The 16185-nt window shown below is 34.9% G+C and overlaps 1 protein-coding gene across 15 annotated transcripts in view; it reads left to right on the forward strand.

The window, feature by feature from the left end:
• Syt1 (synaptotagmin 1) overlaps nucleotides 1-16185 on the forward strand; it is a 531406-nt gene that overhangs the window by 318229 nt on the left and 196992 nt on the right. For all 15 annotated transcript variants that reach the window (XM_087192509.1, XM_087192506.1, XM_004844995.4 and 12 more), the window contains one exon: nucleotides 3508-3690. In XM_087192509.1, the coding sequence (XP_087048635.1) occupies nucleotides 3525-3690 (166 nt within the window). In that variant the 5' untranslated portion in view covers nucleotides 3508-3524. The remainder of the gene's footprint in view (nucleotides 1-3507; nucleotides 3691-16185) is intronic.

Consider the following 16185-nt stretch of genomic DNA (forward strand, 5'->3'; position numbering starts at 1 on the left):
AGCTCGGTTTCCTATTCACAAAAAGAAATATTTATGTTTTTATATTTTATGACCTTTGAAAATTTTATAGTGGTTTGCACTAAATAAAAGAGCCTTGTATATTTTTATTATAATCTCTTCTTGATTTAAAATGTATAGCTTTGGGCCAGGGATTTAGCTCAGTGTTTCCGCCGCCTGCCTCACAAGCTCAAGGACCAAAGTTCGATCCCTGGTACCAAAAAAAAAAGTTTATAGCTTTTACAATTTTTTTTAATATCTTCCAAGGATACCTTGGAGGACTGTTTTTGTTAATTATAGAAACATTTTTTTCCTTAAAAAACTGAATAAATTACAAACAAATTTTATAAATGTGTACTGTAGTTAACAAAAATCTCATTGTTCCTATAGTTGTATATCATTCCAGTTATATAGAGAAAAATTTATGTTCCATAATAAGGTGGAATAATACAAAAAACACTTAACAAATGCAGTGGTAGAGAACCAATCTACCTGCTCAGACAAAGGCCAGAAACAACCCTGTGGCCACTTAAAGGAAGCCACTGATTGTCAACATGAGTGACAGGCAACAACATCCCACTTTCAGAACTGCAGCAAAATTAAACAGAAAAACAGACAATCTGCTTTTAATTTAACAGTAGCACTGTGATATTCAGTACTTTTAATTTACCCCAATCATTTCCTTTAAATCCCAGAGTAAGCAAGAGGAATTATTCAAATACCCTTAACTATTATGCAAGGTACTCAATAAAGTGTATCATTGCTGGTGAACCTCATAGCAGAGGAACAAATTGACTTTTTGAATATATATATATTGGTATTTCATACATATGTGTATATCACTGTATTCTGCTGATTCATAGGAAATATAAAAGCTATGGCATAATCAATATCAGTAATTTCATCTGAATTGTGTCAGCAGTGCAAACCAGACTCCAAATTTTTGCAGGAAGATAGGTTCCCAAGCTAAATAGAATTAGGCAAAGCTTGTAAGAAGTGAAAGTCTACATTTTGGAAAATTCTGGACTGCTAAATGCTGTTAGAGATGAATGGATGGATGGATGGAGCAATCATTCAATCAATGGAACAAACCTAGGTGCCAAACATGAGATGCTGTGCTAAATTCTTTGTATGGGTTATCTCATTTCACACTCATATAAAAAGTTAAGTATTTTTCTGAATGTGCTCATTTTGCAAATGAAGAAACCGAAAAGGAGAGACAATCTGAACCCATATCTTTGTGATTCTATCTTTAGGATTATATTAGTAAATATCAGTGGAAAATAAAAGGCTTAAAAAGAGAACTAATCAGTTAATAATAAAAATGATTATCTGTGTTTAACCTCAGACCTGAACTCCTTCCAGGAGATCCAAAATCTCTGGATTTTAATATTTTTATAACCCTATGCATCTAAGATTATTTTACTTTCAATTACACTTTCACTAAATATATAAGCATGCATAATTATCAGAAATTTTGTGTTCCAGAAAGATCATTTTTCCAATTTTTATTTTTTATTATTTCATGTTTGCAATACATAATAATTATGTTCCTTATGGAGAGTTGGTACATACATGTATATAACACATCATAATTTTTTTATCCCCTTACCCTCTCCTTTTTCCCATCCTCCCCCCCTCCCACCTCTTGGTCCCCTTTGCTTTTGCAAAAGATCTATCTCCCTACTTCCTATTATCTGTCTTTTATTTTTCTCTTTATTTATATTTTGGGTTTCTCATATAAGAGGAACTATGCAATATTTGATCTTGTATCTAATTTATTAAACTAAACATTATTGTCTCAAGTTACATCTGTTTTCATATAACTGACTCACATTTATTCTTCTTTATGATAGACTAGTACTCCAGTGTATATAAATACTACATTTTCTTTACCCATTCATCTGTTGTTGGACATGCAGGCTGCTTCCCAGGCTTAGCTATTATGAATTGTGGTGCTATAAACATGGGTACGCATGTATCACTGTAATGTGATGTAATTAACTCTTTCAGGAATATACCTAGAAGGGGAATAACTAGGTTGAATGAAATTTCTAGGTTTAGTTTTCTGAGGAATATCCATATTAATTTCCATAATAGTTGTACTAGTTTACATTCCCATTAGCAATGTAATAGAGTTCCTTTCCCCAATGCCACAGCCTTGCCAGCATTTGTTATTATTTTCTTTATTGATGATAGCTAATTTCTCTGAGATGGAATCTCAGTATTGTTTTACTTTGTATTTCTCTTTTTTTGCATGTGTTTGCTGGTTATCCTCACTTGCTTGCAAATCAAAATGTCTTTATCTACCCATCAAATTTCTTATTGTGACTGTGAATTTATTCCTTTTCAGGCCTGTTTATTTCCTCTTTTTCTGCCCACAATTGTGTCTATTTTCTCATCAACACAGGCTGAAATCTTAAATCATGCAATAAAATTATAAAAATCCACAATAATCTCCAAATATGAATTTACTTTTACTCCTTTAGAATGCTTTCCTTATATAGATCTGTCACTTCACATGTGGTATACTAAGAAAAACCCTGGAAGGGCAGGCCTCACTCAGTTCTTTACATTTCAGAAGGTGGGTAGATTTAGAGGTCAAATGCCTTGTCAAAATTCATTTAGCTAGTGAGGAGGACTAGAACTGATATCTTCAAAATTCAAAGCTAAAATGTTTTAATTGACTACTTTAGTATTGTTTTTAGTATTTTGAAAGCAAGCACACATTTGAAATAATTGAGTAAATTAATTTAATAAATTTATTCAATAACATAATCAACTTAAGTAAATTAAACAGAAAAGTCATGTTTGATCATCAGTGTCTTGATATAAGTAGTCAATTTACCACATTTCCTGTGACCTAAAATAAATCACCCAGCAAGACAAGTGAATTATTGATAAGAGTATTGCCTACAGTAAATGTCAAAAAAAAAAAAGGACTGGGGGGAAAACTTACCAATAATAAATTAGATTTGAGAATCAATTTTTGCATAATGTCATGATAGACTATCAATGTTTTGATGGTATAATTTATAACTATTTAAAAAGTCACTAATATTTTGAATGTATGCTAGCATTTATCAACATTTCCAAAACAAATGTCTCTTTTCTTTTAGAAAATACAAAATGTTAGAGTATACAATCTATATATTGTCAATAAATTGCTTCATAATTCATTTCAATGAGATATGGGCTAGAAGTTAAATCTACATATCAAAAAAATGGGCCGTATAAATAACTAATAGATTTGACAGTTTATACAATATCATTGGGAAAGAATGCTATTCAGTAATTATATGTGGTTTTACCTTCTGGGAAAGAACTCTCCACTCTCTGTGGTCTTTTTAATATTTCATGAACCAACATAAAGTAATATGCTAATGATAGATTATTTACCCAGGGAGCAGGTGCAACCTCTGGTGTCCTTTTATCTCTAGTATACCTTTGATGTGGGATCAGGTAAGCCATTTTGAATTGTTTTTTCTTTGCTTCTTTTCCTCCCTTCAGTTTCCTCTGAATCTAAAATGGTGAGCGAGAGTCATCATGAGGCCTTGGCAGCCCCGCCAGTCACCACTGTTGCAACTATTCTACCAAATAATGCCACAGAGCCAGCCAGTCCTGGCGAAGGAAAGGAAGATGCCTTTTCTAAACTGAAGGAGAAGTTTATGAATGAGCTGCATAAAATTCCATGTGAGTATCCTATATTGTTACTTGAGTAAAAAATACAGTGTTAAAAGTCACTTTATTCAATGGGGGAAAAAAGCGGGACTCTTAATATTCTTTAATGGAAGTATTCCAATAATAAAATCAAGTAGTCTTGGAAATAGAACACTCTTCTTGTCTTGGATGATAGTCCAGTTTATTTAAACATTGTATATGTTGTATTTAATGTAGATAAGTTCTTTTATGTCTATTTTTCTAAGACCACTAATTCCTATAGGTTTTGTTGTGTATATTTTAGATTTGCATTTATGAAACTATTCCAATTATAAAGATTATTCCCAAACTATAGCTAATATTAGCTTTCTCAGTATTTCAAATTTGATTTTCTTTATTTCTCAATGTTTTCTAATCTTTTGCCCAGTTTTTGAAGTTTTCTTTTTTGTCATCAGGAAAAACAAAATCTGTACCTAATTTAACTTTTATACGTATAGTACTAAGTCCAAATATTGGCATTTGATTCTTAATTTTGTTTTTATATTGACAGGTAAAATTTTATTTACTATGTACAACATGATGTTGTGATATATATATATGTATATATATATCATTGGTTAACTCTGGCTAATTAACATGTTACTGTGTACATAGTTATTTTTGTGCTAAAAACACTCTATATTCACTCTCAGTATTCTTTAAGACTACAGTACATGTTGCATATGTAGCTCTTGAACTTAACTCTATCTAACTGAAATCTTGCATCCTTCAAACAACTCCCCAATCTGCCTTTCAACATCCCCAGCCACAGGCAGCCCGAGTTGACACTCATCTTCTATGAGATCAACTTTTTTTCTCACTTGACTAAATTTATTTTTAAAAGATATATAAAAAACATAAAAGTTCCACATATTAATGGGCTACTATGGAATGATTTGATACATGTGTACATTATGTGATTTAACATCAGGTTAAACATATCTATCCCTTCAGACATTTATCATTTCTTTGTGGTGAAAACTCAAAATCATTTCTTCTTGTTCTTTGAAGTGAACAGTATATTATTGTTCTCTATAGTCATCCTCCTATGTACAGCACACCACAATTCTTGCTTCTTTCTCACCATAACTTAGTACCCATTGATTAACATTTGCCCAACATTCCTTTCCCTGTCCTCTCCCCAGCCTCTGGTAATCTCCATTCTATGGGATCAACATTTTTAGATTTTATATACGAATGAGATTAGGCAATATTTCTTCTTTTTGTGTCTGATTTATTTCACTTAATGCAATGTCCTCTAAATTCATCCATTTTATTGTAAATGACAGGATATCCTTTCATTGTGTCTATATCACATATTTTTTATTCATTCATTCATTGATAGAAACTAAGGTTATTTCCAAGTCTTGGCCATTGTGAATAATGCCACAAGAAACATGGGACTGATAATATATGTCTTCAACATACTAATTTCATTTCCTTTGGTTATCTGGCCAATAGTAGGATTGCTGGATCATATGATAGGTATGTTTTTAAATTTTTGAAAAACCTCCATCCTGTTTTCCATAGTGACTGTACTAATTTGCATTCTGACCAATATTTTGCAAAGATTCACTTTTCTCCATATCCTCACCAGCACTTTCTGTCTTTTATCTTTTTGATAATTGGTGATATCTCATTGTAGTTTTAATTTGCATTTTCTTGATTTCAGTGTAGAGCTTTCACCTCCTTGGTTAAATTTATTCTGAAGATTTTCTTTTGTAGTTGTTGCAAAGGAAATCAGTTTCTTGATTTCCTTTTCACATAGAGTTTAGAACCATTGCCGATTTTTGTATATTGATTTTGTGTCATGTGACTTTACTGAGTTCACTTATTAGTTTTGTTAGTGGAGTTTTTAGGGCCACATATATAATCATGCCATATGCAGGCAGGGAAATATCTAACTTCTTCCCTTCCAATTTGGATGGCTTTTCTTTTCCTTCTGTCATTACTGTAGGATTTCTAGTACAATAGGGAATAGAAATAGCAAAAATGGGCATTCTTTTTTCTGGATCCCAGAGGAAACCTCTCTGTTGAGTATGATGTTAACTGTGTGTTTGTCATATGTAGCCTTTGCTGTGTTAAGGTACTTTCTTTTTACATCTAATTTGTGAACAGTTTTTTATAGTGAAAGGATGTTCAATTTTGTAAAATGCTTTTTCTCCACCTACTGAAAAGGTCATATTGTTTTGTCCTTCATTCTGTTAATGTGATATATCACATTTATTTTTTTATGTGTGCTGAGCCATCCTTCTATTCCTGGAATTAATACTATTTCATCATATAAGGAAAAAAGTTTTTTACATGCTACTATCTTATTTTCTTTGACTTTCTTTCTCCCCCAAAAATGACAACTTTTCAAATGGGTTTTATGTTCCTGTTTATCATTTTAAGCATAGATAAAAGCCACTAACAATACTCATGTCACACCCTGAATGTTGGGCTGCTTTGAAATTTCCTTCTCCAAATTAATTAGCCTACCACCTTAAATTTCAGTCTCCGACAAAGTCTCAGGACATGAGCAAAATGTAGGCAAATTTTCTGCCAGAGTGTAACACACATGATCTCAAGTTCAACTGCCAATGGAATCCTTGATCCCAACCAAAACCTCCTGAGCCTGGCTTTTACTAGTTGCATCTCTATCAGCATTTTGGTCTTCTGAACTCTGACCAGTATGACCCATCAAGCTCAGCTCATAGCATTCTAGGACTTCTCTAGCCACCATTTCCAAATCTTTCCAAACTCTCCCCAAGAGCCAGTTCCAAAGGTTTCTGAACCACATGGTCAGTTAGTCATAGCAACAACCCTACTTCTCAGTATCAAATTCTTAGTTATTTCCCCATTGTTAAGAAACAATGCCCAACACTCACAATTTAGAGGAAGAAAGATTTATCTGGGTTCACAATTTCAGAAGTCTGAGTCCATGCATGGTCATCCAGGTCCAAAGGAAAAAGTACATGGTAGAAGAGCCTGGTAGAGGAAAGCTGCTCACATGGGAGCAGGAAGCAGAGACAGAAAGGAGGAAATGAGGAGGGAGATATATCCTTCCAGGTCATGTCCCCAGTGACCCACCTCTGCTGACCAGGCCTCACCTCTTAACCGCACATTTATCTACATTTCTAACAGCACCCGCATGATCCAATCACCTTCCAAATGCCGCACCTCTGAACACACGTGGTCCTTGGGGGACACTCCAGGTCTAAAACAGAATAGCTACTGAATTTGGTTTGCTATTATTGTGTTGAAGAATTTTGCATCTCTGTTCATCAATGATATTTCTCCTGTAGTATTCTTTGTAGAGTCTTTGCTTGGTTTTGGTATCAGGGTAATACTGGACTCATGAAATTAGTTCAGAAGTATCCCTTCCTGTTCAACTTTTTGAAGAGCTTGATGGGAACCATTATTAGTTCATCTTTGAATATTTCATAGAATTTAGGTCATCTCCCCCCAGTTGTTCTGATCTTTGTGGCTGTTGATCTACATCTGTATGTTTCATGTAGGAGATATTTATTTTAATCTTCACAGACTGCTTTGTCTGGCAAAGTTCTACGCCGGGTTCAGTGCTGGGGTGTAACAAAGTCTGGGATAGTTGTGGCTATCACAATGTTATAGAAGCCTGGGGGTCACTATAGCAGGCATGGTACTGGGGCATGCTAGAAGCCTAGGGCAAATGTGGGTGTCAAGGCACTGCACTCGGGCACCCTAAAGCCCAGGGCACTATCTTAGGTGTCCTTTGTCAGAAGCACAGAGTAGCTGTGGCTAATGCATTACTGCCAGAAGCCTGGGGCCCACAATGACAACTGTGACTCTGGGGCACTGGTAGCCAGGGGCTATGCAAGGATGCCCAGTCTCAGAGCCACCAACATCCACCAGGCAGTAGTGCATACCAGAAAGTGAGTCTGCTGTGCAGATCTGAAGTCTGAGGCAATACAGTCCCTCCTGGTGCTAAGGCAAGTCTAAAAGCCTCAGTCTCTACATACTGCTCTAGAATACAGGGCCTCCGAAGTCTGCCCAGTGCTTACTGTGATGGATTCCAAGTCAAAGTCCTGGACTCTCTTTCCCACAAGAAGACAGTCCCTTTTTCTACCCTGTGGAGCCTGGGATTGGGAAAGGGATGATGTAAAACTATCCTTCCTATCTGCTTTAGTGTACCTTGTCTTACTGTGCTGCAACTGGGAAAGGTACTGTGCTCTTCCCCATGGCTCCCTTAGCTCTTGTGAAGATACTGTCATCTGTATACAGTTGTTCAAACTGATGTTTCTATAGGTGGACAACTTATAGAGTCCTACTGTGCCATTTTGCTTTACACAAATGCTAACAAGATTTAATTTGAATCTTAAACAGGTTTCTCTTTTTGTCACATTTGAACACATTCTATCATTTTTCAATCATTGAGAACAAAATGTTGAGCTTGTATTCTAGTAGGGGGAGTAATAAAGAGGCAAATATATATATGGTGCATCATGACAGTAAGGTTTATATGGAAAAAATATAAAAAAGTAAATGGGATACAGAAGAGGTCAAAGTTAAAAGATTGTTATCTTTAAGGTTATCAGCTCTGATTTTCTTCATAAAAAGACCTAAAAATGAAAGAGGGAGCTATCATAAAATCTGACAAAGCCCTTAGGCAAAAATCTGCCTGAAATATCAAGCAGCCCAATGTGCCTTAAGTAGAGTGAACAAGGTGGAAAGTGGAAGATAAATTTTTATGTAGCAGAAGTCATATCATGTGGCTTGTGGATTGTTCTAAGAAACCTGGATTTTACTATGTAAAATAAAGTGAATTTTTGAAAACTTTTGAGCAAAGGTGTCCCTGGTTCTTACTTAAATTTTAAAAACATCATTCTTGTCACAATATTGGATGTGCCTTACAGAGAGGCAAGGACAGAAGACAATGCAGGCTGTTGGAATGCAGACGCACGACTTTTAGAATTTACAAGAGAATTATGCTATAAGAACACTCAAAAACTAAATGAAAAATATGAAGAATCAACTTCTTATGCTTCAGTAATTAAAAACTTGACTTGTCCTTTCCTTTTTAACTGATTCAAGTTAATCTGAAATGTACTCTTAGCAGAGTTGTCAGTAATCATCATTCTCAGCAGGAAAATCCATAACGGATTAGAGACAGAGATGGTCCAATAGATCAAGCCTCGGGGGAAAGAAAAGATTTCAATTCCCTCCTTTGCTCTACTGCTGAATCTAAGTACTTCTGAGATACCTTTGAGGTTAGAATTACCAAGCAGAAACAAAATGCATAGACTTGGTACAAATTCTCACTTAAAGAATATTTTATCAAAGTGTTTGCATTAAGATAAATATATTACAGGAAAATGAAGAACGCAGTGAATAACACCAGACCAAGTGCATTTCCCATCATGCCTTCAACATCTTCTCTAGATGAATAAACAACGTGAGAAGCTTAGCGGGGCTCATAACCACTGGGCTGGAAGGATCCCCACTTATCAGCATAGCTCATTCACTAACTGCCCCTCAGTCTTTGCCCGGTATTATCTGCTTACTTAGGACTTCTTCTTCAACCACACTATTTAAAATTTCATCCCCTTTCATCTTACCCCATCTTTGCCAGCATTTCCTGTTTCCAACTTTTGCTGTATTCCTCCCCATATTACTAAGCACCATCTGCACTACCATGTATTTCATTACTTTCTGTTAAATTTCTCTGGTCCTCTCCAAAATGATGTAAGTTCTATGAAAACATTAAGTTGGATTTGTTTTATGCATAAATACATCCCTGGTGGTTTCTGGTACATAAGAGGCACTTGCTGTCTATTTCATGAATGAATGAGTGAATGAAATGAATAAATGAATGAATGATTAAATGTCAATTTAGCTTGGATTCTGAACCACCCCTCTTAGGCTCTGAGACTTTAATATGCTGACAAAGCACAGTATTAAAGGATAAATTTGCAATAATAAACACTGGGAAAATCATCATTTCAATGCTTAAATGCCATTCACATTGAAAAAATAAAATGTTTCCATCTTTATAATGTCAATTCTTGCATTTTTTTAGCCTTCCTCACTTACAGCCAGCTATGACTTTTTTTCTTTCTTTCTTTCTGTTCATCAGTAGGAAAACAACCACTGGGAAAAAAATTACCTATAAAACTCTCTTCCTTTTGTTTCCTCTAACTTTATTTTATTCCTTGCCAAGCCATTGCCTCATTCCTGTATTTCTTTATGAGGGATTTTAGATCAAACTGGATAATCAGTCTCCTCTTCCATGAAAATTTGCTTTTGACCAGCAACCTACAATAGAATAGTACAGGACCTGGGTAATGCCTATGAAAAATATCATGTAGCTAGCACTTTCTCTGATGTGATCAGAAGCATCAAGTAAAACATCTAAAATCTTAAAATGATACAATAAATAGGTGTTAGAAAAATGCAGCTGTGCAGTTTTATTAAAAATATGTAACAGTGCGTATTTTACACTTTCATTTTAATCCATCACAATTTTTACTGCCCATGTAATTGAAATTTGTAATGGGATTCATACACAGGAAGCAACACTCAACAAAAATAAAACATATCCCTAAAATCAAATTCTTCTAGGAGCATATATTATATAAAAGGTTATCACTTTTGACTTGGCATAATACAGTGTGACACTAATGACAGGTAACAAATTAGAATATTAATCGATTTTGGTCTCTGAACTAAATCTTGGCTATCTGGCAGATGTGTTTTTTGCAAAATTGATAGCAAACAGCTTTAGTCTGTCACTTGAAATTCCCAATTGTAAGAAGAGAGGTGTGACAATGGCAAGGAGTGTGCATGTCATTAGTTAAGTAATCGGCACAGTCCAGCATGGAACATATTCAAACCAAATTGCCTGATGATATCATCCATAACACCACAGGGCTTAAAATAAAAAGGGAAAAGGAAATGGTAAATGCTGAGCATTTTTATCTTTCAATTCATTCTGTACACTGTTATCTAAATGAAGCAGACAAGGTTTCTCAGAATGTTTCTTTATTTTGCAACTTTGATTTTAATATGACTAGGGCCAGGGTCGGGTTGTAAAGCATGAATTCATGTTATCCAAATAGCTGTGATTAAGGTTTTGATATTCCTGAGCTTCTTGAAGTAGAGTGTACCTTTCCTTAAGTGCAGCAGAAAGTCATATGGCCAAATCCTGACTCTAAGTTCAGAGAAAGAGTAAGTGGGCTAAATGTAGGCTAAAGGTAGTTGTGTTATGCATGCAGAAATGTTTTTGGGTAAACAGTCTGACACAGGAATTTTTAAATTCAAGCTCTGGACAGAGAGTTCATGAGTTCAAATCCTAGCTCCACTCATATGTAACACTGGCTGCATTAATACTTCTGGGTAATGGTTTCCAGCCTCATAAAATGGGGACAAAAATCCCCTATCATAGAATCATTGAGTAGAAGTGGCAATGTGTATACTTAGCAGAGTGTCTGGCAGAGTAAGCCTTCTTTAGATGTTAACTATTATTAACCTCAAGCTGTCATTTTAACAAGTCTTTTTATTTTAGAAAAGCTCTCTATTCAGGTCAGGGACCTAAATTGAGAAAATTCCAGAAACACTGCAGCCAAATATATGTGCACTGCATTTTTTAAACCCACTTTAGTGAGACCTGGCCTAGAGAAGGCAAATTCCCTCTTGGTGTCTCTTTATCCCATCACCTCTTCTAATTTTCCTTTTCTGCTGTAATTTCTCCTCCCCATTTTCATGACCTTTAGCCCATATATATGCTCATGGTTCACAAATCAGAAAGTGCTCAACAAAATTACATAAATAGATGTTGAAGAAATAACAGTTTTTCTTCCTTTGTGCTCTAACACTTTCTTCCCTTGACCTTACTTTGCTCCTCAAAAAGACTGCAATATTCTACTTCCTTCTTTACATCTTCACCAAAATTATTAAAAATTATAACCTAAACCCTGACATCTATTTTTTAAACTCCTGTTAAAAATTCAGCTCCTTTTGCTCTGATTTTCATCCTTCAAGTACTATGCAAATCATTTCCACAAAAAGTCATTGGGTATTTCCTGATACACGATTGTAAGGGTTATCATCATTCTCACTATTGGCCACCATCATCTGAAAACTCATGGACTTCTAGGACTCTACTCTCTTTTCTTCCTCTTCCTTCCTCCTCACCATATTCTCTTGAACTGTGTGGTCCTGCTATATCATTGCTACTCCTTTCCTTATGTGATAGAGGTTCTTGTTTTGCAGAGTTTCATTTTTAATCCTAGCTCACTCTTACTCTACATGCTGTCCTTAAGCAGTCTTGTTCCCAGAGACATCTCACTGTTGTTCTTGCCCTCTTGAGCTGTCACCTCCAGCTCTCGATCTGCACTCAAGTCCTGGGAATGCTCATTCTGAAATACTCAAACACAGCCAGCACTTTTCTGTTCCAATCTCTCATCTTTTCTCATGACTCTCTCTTCCTGGAATCCAGGTACCCCTGAAACATGTTTATCATTCAGGCATAAGCTCAGATGTGATGACTGGGACAAGAAGTTCTCTCATTTCCCAAGGCAGGGTATGAGAGTCTTCTAACTTTGAAAAGCTCTTCATTCAAATCTGTCACTGTCTTGGTTATCCAGGATTTTCTGGCTATCTTCCTCAGTGACAAGGAAATTTCTCAGGACCAGGGACCATTTCTTACACATCTTTGTATTCCTGGTACCTTAAAAGTGTCTGATGCCAAAGACACTAGTAAAATTGGTACATCCTGGGCACTCTGTTGGGGCGACAAACAAGAGCAAAGCTCTTATTCAAGTGTATGGATCAGATAACATAAGGGTGTGGTTTTGTTTGAGATAAGTCAATTCCTGCTAGAAACAACTGTATGGAATATCATATTACAAAAATTAACATTATACCAAGCATGGTGGTTCTTGTGCTATGCTCAGAGAAATTACAATCTAGAAAGCAATAATTTCAAAGCTTTTCACCCAAGGTTTGTTATCATGAAATATCACATAAACACTTAAATTTATAAGGTGGATAAACAAATTAGAAGCATTGTTGTAAGTTCAAGATGTCTTCCTTGATCATCTTTCTATCAGCAGCTGCAAAAGCAACTGGCTACGTGGAGCACAACTTGAAATGGGTGGCCTTAAAAAAAAAAGTAGGTAGCTCAGCACTAAGCCTCATAGCAACAGCCAGTGAAATTAAACAACTGGTAGTGATATAGCTGGTTTAATGTACTACAAGCAAATATCCATCAATAAAGAAAATGAAGTCAGATAATAGAATTTTCCCCTATGTGGCTACAGAATGAAGATAATATTATCATATGTCAATGTCATGAACATATGAATATCAGAAGGCTAATGACAAGAAACAAATGCAGAGAATCCTTAGGAACATACAGTGTTTCCTAGAATGTGAATAACAAGATTACTGTGATGATCACCAGTGTTTACTGATCATTTAGCACTTATGTCTTTGGTGTTCATTCTGTAAAATAAACATATTAGCCTTGTAAAAGTTGTATTAGTGAATGAATTTTTAAAAAGTTATATTAGTGAGAATAATTGTTATTCCCATTTTACAGATGAGAAAGTTGGGGCTTAGTAAGGTGAATTATCCAAATAAGTTATATATAGCATGTGTTGTCAGTGCAGGGATATAGTCAAATAAAATTTCCAATTTCAAGACTAAGCCTTAAGAGAAGATCACAGAGGCTCAAATTACTTCTACCATTGCTTACTACAAGTAATACTGGAAACTACTGGTGTTCTGTGTGCCTGTTCAGAGATATTGGCTGTTATTTAATATTCATCTTTTGATATTTGTTTCAAGTAACTGAATACCAAGAGTGTAAGTTTAATACAATGCAGAGTTTCTCACTGTGTTATCTGGCTTGAAAGCCAGTGCTCATTTACTTTGCTTCTGCATTTTCTTTCCCTGCCCTCACGCAGATAGACTGTCATGTTAATAACTGATTACAATCTAAGCACTAAGAGTCAGATTTTGTTTCATTGTGTAAATGAACTCTTTATACATGATTCAGCATCACCTATGATCTGTGGACTCAATCCTTCTTACACTCCAGAAAAACACTGGCAAAAGTGTTAAATGCAATTATTCATTGTTAACCTCTATTAAATGGAAATACCTATCCAAAAAACGTTACAGTTATATGAGTGTCATTCTCTGACCAAGTGCTTTGTACTATTGAGTGAAGTCTTCAGTGCAGCTCTGAAGGAATCTATTTGGGGCAGAGACCCTTAAAGATAGGGATTGTAATTCATCAACCCATAAAGTAGAAAGCAGCGATTCATGCTTCTACTCAATAAACACATCTCAGTTTAGTTTATTTCATCATCTTTAGTTTTGTTTTTAATTCTAATTCAAGATAAGGGAAGTTGTGTGTGTGTGTGTGTGTGTGTGTGTGTGTGTGTGTGTGTATGGTAAAAAAAATCAGCTTGGTTCACCTAAAGCTATAGCTCTTAATAGAGTTGGCACTGCCCCCTACAGGGTATAGTGGGTATTTTTGAGCCATTTTTAGTGTGCCAAGAAAGCATGGCACCAGCTGCTGATATTTGATGGACATGGGCCCATGAGCCTACTCATCTTGCAAGAATTGGGACAAGTTTGCTTGTTTGCTTGTTTGTTTTGAGATAATACCTCACTATGGGGCTGGGAATTCAGCTCTGGTTCTGTTGCCTGCCTCGCAAGTGAAAGGACCCGAGTTTGATCCCCAGTACCAAAAAAAAAAAAAAAAAAAAAAAAAAGATCTCACGATGTACCTGGCCTTGAACTTGCAGTGGTCCTCCTGCCTCAGCCTCCTGAGTTCTGGGATTATAAATTGTGCTACCACACCTAGTTAGAATTACAACAGTTTGACATAATAAATAATTGTTCTACATCCTACACAGATTTCAAAATCCCCATAGAACATGCAAATAAAAGGAAATTTTATTTATAAGTATCTGACATTAGAACTATCATATACAAACACAAAGTGTTCTTTGCATGTTTCTCATAAGTATTAAATTACATTAGCCTTTATTATGTTCACCCATATTTAATCATTGATTTTCTTTTGATGTTTAAAAATATCTTTGTCTTTTTAAAATGCAAATATCCTTTTTTTAAAAGTTGCAAGCATTTGATTACTTCATTATGTCTTGCACTGTAATTTTCCTGGAGATTTTGGGGCTGAAATACAAAGTATTTTATTGTAAATGACCATCTTCTTCTGTCTCCTTTATATTATTGTTATCACATGTTGATTTTTAAAATTATAGATGTAGCTATATTGTATTATCTATTATTTATATTCTGAAGCAGGAAAATATTACAAAATATCTGTTATGAACTAGAGTATTGCATATAATATTGATTGTAAACAAACATCCAATACAGCTCTGCTAACATCTTCTGATTAAGGTGAAAAATGTAACAAAAGTACGTGCTACTGATGTTGTATTTCAGGAAGGTTGCTTATATGTGTCATTGTGGTTTCCCTCTAGGAATCCTCTTATGTGTAAAATTCTCCAAGAAATGCACACCTCTAAAATGAACTAGTGTTGAGGGACTTTATAAACTTCTAAATCATAGTAATGTGGAATAATAGTAAGCACATAAAGCCACAAAGTGAATTAAGATCTCAGCTTAGTTTCAAAACCTATTGAGCTACACTCTATTAGCATTTCAAAGATATTAAGCAAACACTTGAGGAAAAGAACAATGTTTTGGACATATATTCAAAATAGCTCAGGAATTATTTTATGGCAACACTTTTTTATAAATGCACAGATATATTTTAAAATAGCTTTAAAAGTCTAATCCTTACCACATGGTAGTTACACTGCAAAAATAAAAGCTCCATTGTTACTAAGCAGCAAAACCTGACTCCAAAAGCAAATCTATAAAGAAAACAACAGAATGAGAAAAATTGGGAGACCGCTGCTGTTTTCTCCTCACGCTAATGACTATGTAGATCTTTGATGCATTGCTGACTTGTCAGGTTTGTGCCCATTTCTATTACATCAGATAACAAATTTAGAAGCAAAAACCAGGGGAAAATTATGTGATGTAACGTTATATTTTAAGCACTTGGCTTTATTTTTCTTTGTTTTGATTTTCATGTATAAGAATACCATAATAAGAGGATTTTAATTTTACATCTCCTGAATCCACATGCTTCCCAGGTCTATCTTTTGAGTGAACTTAGGTAAATTGAAGTAAAGATTAAGAAAATAATGGTTCACTTAAAGATTTCCTTAACAAGCAACATTTTCATTGAAAATGTTGCCCTGGAGAAATTTTGAAACCACTTGAATCCTCTCCCCTTTTGTCTTCTCTTTCAAGCTGTTTTCACACATGCAATAGAAAAAAAAAAGAAAACCCAATAATAGATTATAAATAATAGAAATCTGTAACAATATATTTGCCTGATAAATACTATATGCTATTTCTAAAAGTAATGCATATTTGTCCACAGAAACTTAGTAAAGAGCCAAGATATCAAGGTAT

Source organism: Heterocephalus glaber, unplaced genomic scaffold (genome assembly GCF_053883595.1).
Source record: "Heterocephalus glaber isolate CG9 unplaced genomic scaffold, H.glaber_assembly_v1.0 deba00001571, whole genome shotgun sequence".
Lineage (NCBI taxonomy): Eukaryota > Metazoa > Chordata > Mammalia > Rodentia > Bathyergidae > Heterocephalus > Heterocephalus glaber.